Source organism: Plasmodium coatneyi, chromosome 6 (assembly GCF_001680005.1).
Source record: "Plasmodium coatneyi strain Hackeri chromosome 6, complete sequence".
Taxonomy (NCBI): Eukaryota; Apicomplexa; class Aconoidasida; order Haemosporida; family Plasmodiidae; genus Plasmodium; species Plasmodium coatneyi.
The window spans coordinates 858,350-871,842 of record NC_033561.1 but is presented as its reverse complement, the minus strand read 5'-3'; the positions used below and the strand labels follow the sequence as shown (position 1 = coordinate 871,842).

Below are 13,493 nucleotides of genomic sequence, written 5' to 3'. Positions count from 1 at the left end.
GTTGCGTGACTTACCCAATTTTAATTACCAATTTGAAAGCCGAACGTGGCGTTCAAACTGTCTTGCCCATTTTTTTTTAGTACACGCGTGTGGTAATAAATACCCCCTTCAATCACACATACGTTCCCACGTTACTCGGGGGAAAGTTGTCCCACATCACGGGCTGAGTAATGCTCAAAAAGGACAAAAATTGTCCCCCCAAAAGGGAAGATCTCTCTTCACATTCGAAATTCACCCATGGGCGCGCAGAAAAAAAAAAAAAAAAAAAAATATATATATATATATATATGCCTTAACGGTGTGTACCGCGTGGACGCTGTCCCATTTGGATTGCAACCGGAACGTGTAGAACTTCCCTTTTGCACTTTTCTTCAAAATGGAGATGAGGATCGCCACACAGGCTAGAGAAAGGGCCTGGGGGGCCCCGTCTCCCTTCTTCTCTGCGTCGGTGGTGATTGAAACGAGGGTTGTCACGCAGGATGCAGTTATTTTCTACTATTGGGGCACCTCCCCTTTTTTTCACCGCATCAGCTCACCCTTTCTGCTTCTGTCCTTCGCAGTCGCCACTTGGAAGGTACGCACACACCGTCACGTCAATCAAAATTTACAACCAACCAATTCTGTCTACCAAAATTGCAACCACTCACGTTTTGATGACCTCATTTCGAAATAAAGACCTGGTTCTCTCATCTGTTTTGGAGGACACAAAACCACTTCTCCCTCCCAAATGTGCATGCATGTAGGGTCCTGTTTGTTGGGGTCACCTGGAGGAAAAAATTTGCCAATGGTGTGTGCCCCCCGCATGAGCTGTCCATTTTGGTTTACTCAATTTTTTCTCCTTTTTTTTTTTTTTTCCCTTCGGTGTGTGATCCTTCGCATGCACATTCGCAGACGTGTTCGAGTTGTCCACCTGGAGAGACGAAGACGATATGGCAAAATAATTTTTTGGTCCATCTACATGGTTCAATTGAACATGTTACATTTTATTACTTTTTATTACTTTTTATTACTTTTTTTTTTTTTTTTTTTTCAAACACGATTGATCAGGCGAATAGAGCATTCGTCCAAAATTTACCAGTAGGCTCGCTTTACCGTCTTGTTCTGGTGGGTATGAGAATTTCCCTTTCTGCCACCGGGGGGAAAGCGGTAACGGGCACATAACAAGCCAGCTATCACACTGATCCAGGCAGATGACAAACCAACTGCAAAGAACCTGCACATATATTGAGAAGATCCTACAAACCAAGCGGCCATGCTGAAGCGCGTCGGTGACAAGACAACCCAGACGGAGGGAGGAGACCCCGTGGGGAGCCGGACCACCTCGCCGGCGTCCAGCAAACCCTCTGGTGAGGACGCCCCAGGGAAAGACTGGTTTGTTGTGGAAAATATAAAACTCAGAAAACAAATAAAAAGTCTCAAGGGGGAATATGAAAAGGTGAACAGGAACCTCAGAATCAGGTGAGGGCTCCACTTGGGAAAAAAAAAAAAATAACTCCTCAAGTGTCCATCTGATTCTAAGGTGGATCTACTCACGCAACACCGTTTTCCGTTCATCCCCCACACAGGTGCCAGCTCCTCCAAAACAAGCAGCAAATCATCCCTAGTGACAACTTCTACCTACAGCTGGATAAAATCCTGCGCAGGAAACGAAAAGGAAGGAAGTACAAAAATAACGCCACCCAAACGGACATAACTTTCATGAGCCCCTTCTTCCCCAACTGGGAAAGTTACTTCGAAGACTCCGCCGTGAACAGAATTTCCAGCGATGGCGAAGTAGAAGTGCTCAAGAAAAAAAGAATCACAAAAAGGGTTAGCGAGATTAGATACGATTATAGCTGTACGAATGAGATGCCCAGGTGGTCGGGTGAGCAAAGTGCAAACCAAAGCGGCAACCAGACTGCCCAACGAAGGAAGTACCCCCCGTGCGGAAAAGCGCGCCCGGCGCCTCCTACCCAACCAAGCATAAACGTTTTCAAAGTTCCTAACCACCTGATTCACAAGGACAACGTACTCTACAGCCTCTACACAGATAACGAATTAATTTTCATAAAAGAAATAGCAGAGGATTTGGTCCCAAAGGGGGGGGAGACGAGGGACACTGTAAAGACAGACAACAAAGGAACGGATAAATCATCCCCTGTTGGGAGATCACATGAGAGGAATGCAACAGAACAGCGGATTTCCGAAGGAAAAGTTGTACAAGCTAAATCCACTCCGATGGGAAATCCCACAGAAAGGGAAAAGTTAGACGACCTGCTTACACATATGAAGAAGGAAGAAATACCCCAAGTGGATGACAACAACAGTAGCGCTGTCGTCCTCTCTCAGGATGAGGAAAGAACGAATGAAGGAACTGTTCATGACGGGGTGCAGACTCCGAAGGGGAGGAACACACACGGGAATACATGTAACAGAAGCGACGCAAACAAAGGGACGAAAGAACATCCAGACGAAACAGACCAAGTCATAGCAAAAGGGGAGAAGTACATCGACTTTCTTTTAAAACATGAGAGGGGGTGCACATCCCCAGAGAGCAGTGGAACTACGTCAACCCCCCAAGAAGACGACACCCCACAAGGGGGAGCTTCCCATTCGAAACGTTCACCAAAATGGAGAGAAGTACCCACGTCTGAGGAATCTATGCAGAGTGCTAAATTTTTCTCATTGCGTAGAAAAAAAAAAGAGGCGCCAACCAGTTGGCAGATGGGCGTTGCAAAGCGGTCTCCAATCCACTTGGGGGGAACCACCACAAAAACAGAACATACAAGGGACAATGCAACCACTCCTCCGTATAATAATAATCCCCCGTTTGAACAAAAAAATGGGAAAAAGAAAAACAAACGAAGTAAACAAATCAGACAGTGTTATTCTTCCCCATTGTCGACTGAAGAAATAACTTCCCAAATGGAGCCTTCCCAATGGAACAACCCCTTTAGGGGTGAAGCGCAACGTAGTAGTGACACCCCCTGGGTGGGCAAAACCTCCTACCCTTTTGTAAAATCTGATGCGGATTCGTACAGCGGCGAAGAGACATGGTCACCACATGGGGCAGCCCCTAAAAAGGGACTCCTCCCTCCCCTCTGGGATTCAGAACATGAGGGACCTACTACCCCTCCCATTGAGGGATGTCACCACAAAATCTCACTTAGCGATGCGGAAAAGAGTGCCAACGAAATAAGGAAAATTTCCTTGGAGCATAAGAAGCGGGCCTACCTCTTCTACATGTGACTCTCACCAAGTGGAAATATTAAAAAAAAAAAAAAGGTTGCGAATTAATTCGAAAGTTGCGTTGTTTCACTGTTCGATAAAATGAAAAAATGGTTGGACAATGTGGGGAAGGTTACAAGGATATGCAAAAATAAATATATCTGTTTGTTTGTATGTATTTTTTTTTTTTTTTTTTTTTTTTTTTTTTTTTTGGGGGGGGGCTACTTCCCCCCGCAAGTGATCAATTTTCACACACTTCAAAAATGCGACCCACGCGGGACAATATAAAACGGTGCGAAGAAGCGGGGAGTGCTTTCCCCTTGGGTATGAAACATAACTTCTTCGGGGCATCTGACGGGGGAAGGGTTTTGTTTTCTCTCCTTCTGCCTCTTGGGCAACTTTATCACCTTGTTTCCAGTGGAGTTGTTCTTCATCGTTTTTCCATAACCGGTGAGCGTGCTGCTGGTGGTGGGTTCACTCCACTTCATAACTGACGCTTGCCATTGATCTACCCCTCCTGGACTGGTCATGTGACTGCTCATCATCGTCCTCATCGTCTTCGTCTTCCTCTTCTGCCTCCTCCACCCCTTGTAGACGATACATGCTAGAGATCTTTTTGGAGAAAAAGAAAGCTGCGAGGTCATCTTCTGTGATGGATCCCTGGCAGTTTCCTCCATCCTCACTGTCCTTGGTTTGTTCCAACTGGTTCAAATCCTTCGCCTGCCACTCACGTTGCCCTTGTGCATATTTCTCCTCTAGACTGTCGCTCGTTTCACCCAAAAACTTGGAAACATACTCCCAACCGGATTTACTCAAAATGTTGGCGCATTCCTTGTCAGGACACACATCGGCTATTTTGCTAATATGGTTTCCAATAAAAAGGATGAATTCATTAATTTTTTCTTTAATTTCCGGGGTCTTCCATTTATCCAGTGGGGAAGCAGCCGTAGCACTACTACTACTACCTTGCTCGGCCGCCTCTCCCACGGTCTGTTGCTGTTGGAGGAGGGGATCCTGCTCGCCCAGTTGCGTTATTTTCTTCACCACCCTTAGCAACTTCTTGTACTTCTTCACGTACTTCTTGGCTAGCTTGTTCATGCTGTGCTGATTCATCTCCGTCAAATTGCAGCTCTTAATTTTATGCAACACTTCATCATCTGATAATTTTTTTTTTTTTTTTTTTTTTTTTAAATATTTTTTCTCTCTCCTAAATTCCTCGTCATTCAGTTGATCATCCATTTGGTCATCCATTTGGTCATCTATCTGGCCATCTACTTGGCCATCCATTTCACCTTCCACCTCGAGCGTCCCTATTTCTGCTCCCCCCTCCGGATCAATGCTGAGGTCCGCGTAACTGTCCAGGTAATCCCCTTCATTTGTCGTAACTGCATTGTCTTTCCCTGTGGGAAGAGGAGATGATGTTTCACTCTTTCCTCTCCTCACACGGGAGCTTTTCCTTCGAGTCATGTTTCCACTTTCGTGGTCGTCTGCAATGTTGTACTTTTTAACGCTACTATTTCTGTTACTTCTCCTACGAGTTATACTACTCTCTGCTGCCCCGGCAGAACCCACAATCCCTTTGACGGCACTATCTCCATCTTCTTTACTGACAAAACTTTTGTTTTCGTTGGACGAGCCGCATTCTGAGGCTTCACCACCCCCTGGGTGGTTGTTGCTCTTCCTGTTATTAATGGTATTGCTTCCATAGCTGCCTATACTGCCAAGGCTTACCATGCTTCCTACACCACTGTTGTTGTTGTTGTTGGAATTTCTTCCACCTTTGATTGCTGACCCTGACGACCTTGTGCCACCTTTCCTTCTTTCATTATGCGGGGTATTCTCCCCCCCATTGATGTGATCGACCTTTTCTGCCTTTTCTCCCCTTTTTACGGACCCTCCAGATATACAAACAGCTCTCTTCTTCGTAACAACTCCGTCTTCCTTCTCATCATGCATGTAGATGGCTTTGACCCTTTCGCTGCTCCTCCTGCTGTAGTAGCTTTGTCTATGATTACTTCCAGTGCTTCCCTTCGTTAGGTTAGTTGTTCCCCCTGTCGATCCGATTACTGTTACTGCATCGGCCGCTCCGGTTTCTTCCTCCTCCTGTTTCATCTTCCTATAACTACTTCCTCCAATGGTACCTACTCCTTTCCCTTCTCCCCCTTTAGTCACGTCACCGTTCTTATTCCTACTCCTCGCTCTTCTACGTTTCTTACTAGTCGTCTCATCCTTCACGTTGGAATTAAATTCCTCTATCATTTTTAAAATACGCACACACCTCACCTTCACTTTATCACACTTCACATTTTTTATATGACTCAGGTTCAGGTTTACATCTGCGCAAATCTCGTTAATCGCTCCAAAACCATAAACGTAGACTCCTTTTATTAAATTCTCGTCGTCTTCCTTTGACCATGCTTTGACATCTTTCGTTGCGAGGTCCCTTAAGTTGTTAAATATGTAATCGGGGAGCTTCAACTTTAGGTAGTCGTTCACTTCTTCCTTCATTTCCGCGGGCGCTTCTGCGACCGCATCGTTGACAGGCTCTATCTTTACATCTCCCTCTTCGGTCTTCATTTCTGTCTTCATTTCTGCCTTAATTTCGCCCTTCACTTCACCATCTAACTCGGTTTTCCCCTGCAGTGGGTGACTCTTCTTCCCCTCCTCCACAACCCCGGAGGACACATTCGTGCTGGCACTGCTGCTGCTCGCTCTCAAGGGAAGCCTGAAGCTGTACTCGTTTCCACCATTCTGTTCCTTCACAAACTCATGCAGACTTTTAAATAACTGCAGGCGTTGACACAGGTCCAACGCGTTAGCTCTATTCGTGCCAATGTAGAACGTGTAGGCATCTACCTTCCTTGCCCGTTCCGTGCCCTTGGTCTTATTATTTCCATCGCTCTCATCATTGGAGTTGTTCTCATTTTCCTTTCCGTTCAGTTCGTCCACCTCCTTTGCTTCCTTCTTCATTTCTCCCTTGACTGCCTCACCCGCGTTGCCCGCATCGACCACCTCGACCGCATCTACCGCATCTACCACATCGTTTTTCTCCTCTTCACCCTGGCCCTTCACCAAATTCAAAAACTTCGAAAAGAAGCCTCCTCCCGCTGCTGCTTCATCCTCCCCACCAGCCGATCCATCCTTCATGGACTTACTTCCCTTCCCTCCGGATGGCGTTTTTTTCTCCTCACAAGACTTCACACCATCAGCAGCATGATCGGCCACAACGCCCGCATCATCTGCTCCGTCCTCCAACTTCTTCCCACTAGAATCATCACACGAGCCGACTGTTAAATGGTTGCTATCGGTAGTTGTAGTGGTGTTATTATTTTCCTCCTCCTTGAGCAGCTTAATATCTGCCTCATCCTTCACCCGTTTGACGGCCCTTTCTTCTTCTTCCTCATCTTCCACCACCACTCCTGTTGCAGCATCTACACCGACTCCATCAACTGTACCCCCTGCCGCCATTCCACTTTCCTCGTTCACTTTTAACGAACCCTCCTTGGCAACCTTCTCTACAATTTCCTTACACGTATCTACAATAATATTTAGCTCCGTGAGTATCACATTTTGGTCCACTTTGGTAAGCTTAGCATCTACCCGAATATCATCCAGACGTAGGTATGGATTACCAAACTTTAGAAGCGACCTGTACAGTCGGAACTTGTCCTTCTCGGTTATATGAGTAGAGGTTCTTCTTTTTCTTTTCTTTTTCAAATTTTTTCCCTTATCATGATATTTTATGGTGTACTCCTCACTGTCGTCCTCTTCGTCATTCATCGCTTGTGTGTTCGCGGATTCTACGTATAAGTTGTGTCGATCTCTGGTTCTGGTTTTTCTGGGTCCATGGACGAGTAGCTCTTCCTCCTTCATCCGTTTCAACTTCAGTCTCTCTTCTAACGGGATCGTTCTGTCCCAAAAGTCTTTGTCATTCTGTTCTTCCTCCTCCAACTCGTCCGCCTTCGTAGAGTCATTATAAATATTGCTCTTCAAATTGGCTGGCGGTTCGTACTTAAATTCGGTGATGTTGTTGTAGGAACTGAGTAGGTCATCTGCTATTCCTCCTCCTCCGGCTCCCGCACTGGTTGGTGATCCTCCTGTTCCACTTCCAAAGAGACTACTTCCACCGGCGAACAAATTATTCGAATTGTGGAGACTATTAAATTCGGAGTTCAGATCCTTATTCGCATTGTTAGCATTTTCATGTGCCTCTGCTTCTTCTAAAATTTTGTCTAAATCTACATCTACTCCTTTAATAACTGCCTTCTCTTCATCCATTTTTTGAGGGGAATATTTCGAGCTGTTTTTTTCCCACAATTTCTGTGCACCGAATTTTAAAATTTTGGATAATTCTTCCCTGGTGAATCCGTTCGATGTATTTCCTCCCTCACCACCGATGTAGTTAACGTTGTCGTTTTGCTTCTTGTTCAATCCCTGAACGACCAGCGTATCCAGAACCATTTTCACCTTAGCCCTTTCGAGGATGGTTTGTTCGATGGAGTCCTTGGTAACCAGTCTATATATCTGCACCGTTTTCGTTTGCCCAATACGATGTGCTCTCGCCCCTGCCTGCAAGTCGTTCTGTGGGTTCCAATCCGAATCGTAAATAATAACAGTATCTGCCGACGTTAGGTTAATACCCAGACCACCAGCTTTTGTGGATAACAGGAACACAAAGTCATCTGAATTCTTGCTGTTAAAGTGGTTCATGGCTTTCTTTCTCATTTCTTTCGACATGGTTCCATCCAACCTCTGGTGCTTAAACCCTCGCAAAGTTAAATACTCACTAAGAATGTTAAGCATCTTTACCATTTGGGAGAAAATTAGCACCCGATTTCCTCTCTCCTTCAATCTAATCAGTAGCTTCTCCAGCAGACAGATCTTCCCACTCGAATAAACCAACCGCTCTTTATACTCATCCTTGTCTACCGGCTCGCAACACAAGAAGGGATGGTTGCACACTTTCTTCAACTCCATGCAGATATTCTGAAGTGAATTCTTAGCACCACCAGATGCTTTGGCTAGCTGCTCATAATTCTTTGTTAAAATATTTTTGTAAAACTCAATCTGAATGGGAGATAACTCTACTCTTAGGATTCGTTCCACCTTATTCGGCAGGGACTTCTCCACGTCCTTCTTAACCCGTCTAAGAATAACTTCGTGCAACTCATGTTGCAACTGCATGAGTTGCTTCTGCTTGGCTTCGCCTATCAAACTTGTGTTTTCAATTTCGTTGTACTTCTTTTGGAAATTCTCATAATGCGTATACTGTTGCGGGTTCAAGAAATGCAGTAGAGTCCACAGTTCCTCCAAGTTGTTATGCAAAGGGGTACCACTAAGAAGCAACTTCGATTCAGCCATGAACTGCTTCAACTCGATGAACCTCTTCGACTGTCTGTTTTTCAACTGGTGAGCCTCATCCACCACCATTAATTGCCAGGGCATCTTTTTCAGCAACTCCACGTCGCTCAGGCTGTTCAATATAGATGGCGTCGTAATGCACACATCGAACTTGTATCTGAACCCCTTGTTAGCCACGTAGACCTTTTTCAATTCGTGGGTTCTTATAAGTTCCCTACTGACGGCATTTCCATGATAACATACGACATTCGCTTGGGGAAGCCAACTCTTAAACTCATTCAACCAATTATCCACTGTAGATTGTGGCACAATTACAAGATATGGTCCAATTAACTTCTCCTTATATAACATGTGACCCACCACTGCGATGGTCTGGACGGTTTTACCTAACCCCATCTCATCTGCTAATAAGACACTTAAATTACGTTTCATTCTGCTAACCATCCAGTTAAGGCCAGTCAACTGATAAGCCCTTAACTTCCTCTCATTCAGATAAAATGGGGTCTCATTGTAGGGTTCGAATTTGGTAGCTGCTAGAGGACCCCTATTCCATACACTTGAATAAGCCTTCAACCCGCAAATCTTACTTTCCCTATCGAAATATTCTTCAATAAGTTTTGTGAACCCATGATCTACTAACGTTTGTTTAGTCTCCTCCGTGCACTGGTCATACGCACAACTCATCCACTTCACAAGAAACAATTGCTCCCCGGTTTCTTCACACTGTCTGTGCGTTACTATCCTTTCCGCGTTGATTGCGTCCATCTCGATTTGCTTCTTAATCTCTGAGTATATTTTCTCTTGCTCTATTTCGTCTGCCGTCATATACTTCCTCTTCTGAAACGATTGCTTTATTTTTTTTATATAATTGTCTACCTTTTTCACTCCGTTGAAATATCTTAGGTACTCATAGGTACAGAAGAAGTTGTGGATGTGGGACTTTCCCATCCATTTTATTAGGAACTCCACTTGACTTACGTCTTCGATGTCCTCCTCTTCGTAGAAGTCGTCCATCGTGGGGTCCTCCTGCTCGTTCGCCCCGGCGGCTTTACCGTCTGTTCCGTTATCACCTGTCACATTATCACCTGTTCCATCACCAACTGTGCCACTATCACCTGCTACATTGTCAGTTGTTCCATTGTTAGATGCGCCACTCACCTTGTTTATATACAGGAATGGGTTGTTCTTTATATTGTTCACGTTCTCGTAGTCGAGGATCCTCCTATGGTGCAGCACGCGGTCGATGCCCCCCATGATCTGCTTCTCCTGCCTGAGCAGCATTTTCTCCTCGTCTACCTTTTTGTCCTCCTCATCCGTTTCGAAGTAGTTCTCCATCTGTGCGTAATTCTTCACCTTCCTTCTCTCCCTCAAGTTGGTTCTTCCTTCCACTGCACCAATATACGGAGAAACAAAAATATCGTTTTTCTCATTCTTTTTTGCCCTTTCGTTGTATCGATCCTCTACAGGGTCATACAGTTGGGACTTCTTAGTACTGCCCCTCGTATGGGACTTCTTCGCATACGTGTTGACGTATAGGTCGTTGTCCTCATCTTCATCTGTATCGAGGGAGTTATTTGCATTTTTCTTCTTTTTCTTTTTCTTTTTATCTTTCCTCTGTGTATCGGATTTTCTTCCTTTGTTCGTTTGCTTTCCAAGTGCACTCTTCCTCATGTATTTACTACCTCCATAGAGGTCTGACCCATCATGTGCATCCTCCTCATCGTACTCCTCTTCATCCATCTCTTCATTCTTAAACCGGGAAGGGGCACCACTTGCATTCGCATGCATTCCTACTGCACCTGCTCCCCCACTCATCATCATCATGCTGCTCTGATTGTTACACATGTTGGTTGGGTTGTTCACCCCCATCATGCCTCTACTGTTCAGCATACGCATGTTCATATCATTTGGGTAGTTCCTACTGTGCATGAAGTTGTTTAAGCTGCTGTAGTTACTCACGTTACCCACGTTGGTAACACCACCCATGTTCATCATGCTGCTAAGAGTACTACTTCCATGGTGGGATACTCCTCCTGATGCTCCGCCCATTACCATCCCGTCGTTATACGACTTCATCGGATCCATGGACTTTAAGTTACTGTACCTATTGTCTCCATAGGCGTTCATCATATTGTAGCTGTTCATACTGCTAAGTTTGTTTAGCCCTCCGTAAGAACTACCCGCAGAGGTGCTACCGTTTCCACCGCTGTTGGTCATTTGGTTGGTTTCACTGCTTCCACTCATCCCATTTAACAAATTCATGTTAGGGTAACTGGTTCCTCCTTTATTCGGTAATCCATACGGAGTGGTCGTCCCCATGCCCCCAAACATGTCTACATTCATTGGATACTTTATATTGTAGTTTGGAAACATACTATAGGGGTGACTTCCTGCACTGCTCACACCCGGTTCACCACCAACAACATTACCGTTGTTGTTACTGCTTCCTAATTTTTTATCCTTCACGTCAACTTGGTTGTCTCCACCTTTGCTGTATTTCTTAAACATCCCTCCCGACTGCTGATCATTGTTCATCATTCCACTACCACCGAATTGCTCCATCGAAGCAGACGTTACTCCACCTGCTGCTCCTACAGGTGCTTTTCCCTTCCTGGTGGATATTCCCCCGCCTGTAGATTTGGCGTCGCTCATCAGGGAGGCGCTGTTCATCATGCCTATAGTACCATCCTTCTCTAACAGTTCGTCCTTTATATTTTTGCTACCCTTTGCATGTTTCATGGCATTTTTTCCCCCAAGGGCACCCTTGCTGTCTTTGCTCATTGGGCCACACTCCCCCTTAGCAGACATGTGGTTCGCTGCATAATTATCAAACGGGTATTCATTCAAATTGTTGAACCCCATTTTGTTGTACATGTTACCGCCTCCCCCGATAGGATGGTGGTATCTCATGCTGTTCATATCACCAAGAGAATTGGTTTTCTCCATTGCATTGCTAGATCGGTGAGTCTGCATGCCGTTTATTCCCTTACCGTGCATGCCACCCATACTCAAACCTCCCATGTTCATGCCGCCCATATTCATACTTGCCATGTTCATACCTGGGAGACCTCCTGCCCCCCCAATGGAATTCTTACCCCCCCCTGAACCACCACCACTACCCATCCTCATGCTATTCATCATAACGTTACTGTTAACCATACTCATCATAACACTGTTGGGCATCCCTGCAGAGTCGACACCGATGGATGATCCTCCCCCACCAGCACCAGCACCAGCGCTGCTTCCTTTGTTCATGCTCTTCGCACAGGGGTTGTTGTTACCACCGCTGTGGTTGCTGTTGTTGCTGCTGTTGTTGTTACTTCCTCCAATGGAGTTCATACCGCTTCCATTGAGCGTCCTACCTCCCATATTTAATTGACTTGCATTCATGCCACTGCTGGTGTTACTACCCTGAATGGACTTCAACGAAGCAGACTTATCGACCATACCTGCTGCACCCTTACCACCAAGCTTACTACTTATGGAACCCTCCCCATGATTACCCACGTTCAAACCATCTGTGTAGTTCGCACCGCTGCTACTACCACTACTGTTACTTGCCCCGTTACCGGTATTCATCATGTTGGCATTCTGTTTAAAACAATTGGAGGATCCTGCAGGACCACCATAAAACCCATTATTCATATACCCATAATAGTTCCCATGCATATTATAACTATTGGAGCTGTTCCTTAACATCATGTCGTTCCTCTGGTAATACATGTTATTCACAAAGCTGTTCGGTTTCATATTATTTGTACCCAAAAAATTGGGATCCTTACTACTATGCTTCATTTCGCTATTTCCATGGGGACCCTTTCCACTGTTCATATGAACATTTGGGTTCATGTCCTGCATAGAATAATTCATGTTGTTGTATCTACTTCCCATCTGGTTGGTGCTATTACCACCTGCCTGATTAGAACTAACCATGTGGTGGTGACCTCCGATAGATGACTGCATTTGCATGTTATAGGTTGATAACATGGGCTTCTGGTATGACTCCTGCAAGCCTGCTCCAGATGCACTAGCACCTGCGGTAGAGGCACCTCCACAATTTTTACTCATTCCCATCTGTTGCCTCATTTGCATGTTCTGTTCATTACTACTTAGCAGACTGCTCGTTATGCTTATTGTCCCGTCTCCACCACTGGACATGGGATTGAAGTGCATACCCTTTCCCATATTAACGCTGTTTGCACTGTTCAGATAGGAAGAAGGGGGGGTCGCACAGGACAGGTTCTTACTACTGTTTACTTGGTTCATGTAAGTGTTGTGTGCTGCTGTACCTTTCACCCCACCTGCGTTATCCGCTTCCATTCTATCACCGTAGTGCATGGCGTCACGCAAGTTGGTACTGCTACTACCGCTTCGGCCGGGATTGTTGCCACTCATGTTGCGCTGCACGGGTGGATTCATGCGCATCCACTGGGGTAGCGATGACGTCACAATGGCGTCGTAATGACCTCACTATGCTGTGCTGTTCTGTTGCTACTACTCTCTCTACTCTGCGTCCTTCTCACTGGCGTGTCCCTGTCGAGTACATCAACAGACGGCTCCCCAGTTTTGGATGCTTCGAAAAGATATTTTCGCTACAGTCCTGCTGCTTCAATTATTTACTTATCATCTTGTCGGATAATTCACTCTCGACCGTTCTCATGCACGTGCATAATCTGTTTAACGCGTTTCCGGTTCAGGCTCGGACAGGAACGCACATATATGTACATGCGCAAGTTTCACTGGGTGCGTACTTGCCCCGCTTTGCCTTCACCTGATTTGTCACTCGGATGACGTTGGCTAGGGCCTGCTTAATTAGAATTCCACAAAACAGGCCTCCCCGGAAGGAATGCTCCTTTTAATATTGTAGGTATGTTTAATCAGTTGGAGAGCGCCTGCTGGTCACAGAAGTCAAGGTGTTAATTCTG

General features: G+C 45.5%; 2 protein-coding genes across 2 annotated transcripts; one reads left to right on the top strand and one right to left on the bottom strand.

Moving 5' to 3' along the window:
- Positions 1-1,252: 1,252 nt before the first annotated feature.
- PCOAH_00014640 (Uncharacterized protein) lies at positions 1,253-3,228 on the top strand (the record flags this gene model as incomplete). Its single annotated transcript, XM_020058273.1, has 2 exons — positions 1,253-1,458; positions 1,566-3,228. The coding sequence occupies 2 exons, from the start codon at positions 1,253-1,255 to the stop codon at positions 3,226-3,228; spliced, it is 1,869 nt and encodes a 622-aa protein (XP_019913709.1).
- Positions 3,229-3,681: 453 nt separating this feature from the next.
- On the bottom strand, positions 3,682-12,963 carry PCOAH_00014630 (Chromodomain-helicase-DNA-binding protein 1; the record flags this gene model as incomplete). Its single annotated transcript, XM_020058272.1, has 1 exon — positions 3,682-12,963. The coding sequence occupies one exon, from the start codon at positions 12,961-12,963 to the stop codon at positions 3,682-3,684; it is 9,282 nt and encodes a 3,093-aa protein (XP_019913666.1).
- Between the last annotated feature and the right edge of the window lie 530 nt (positions 12,964-13,493).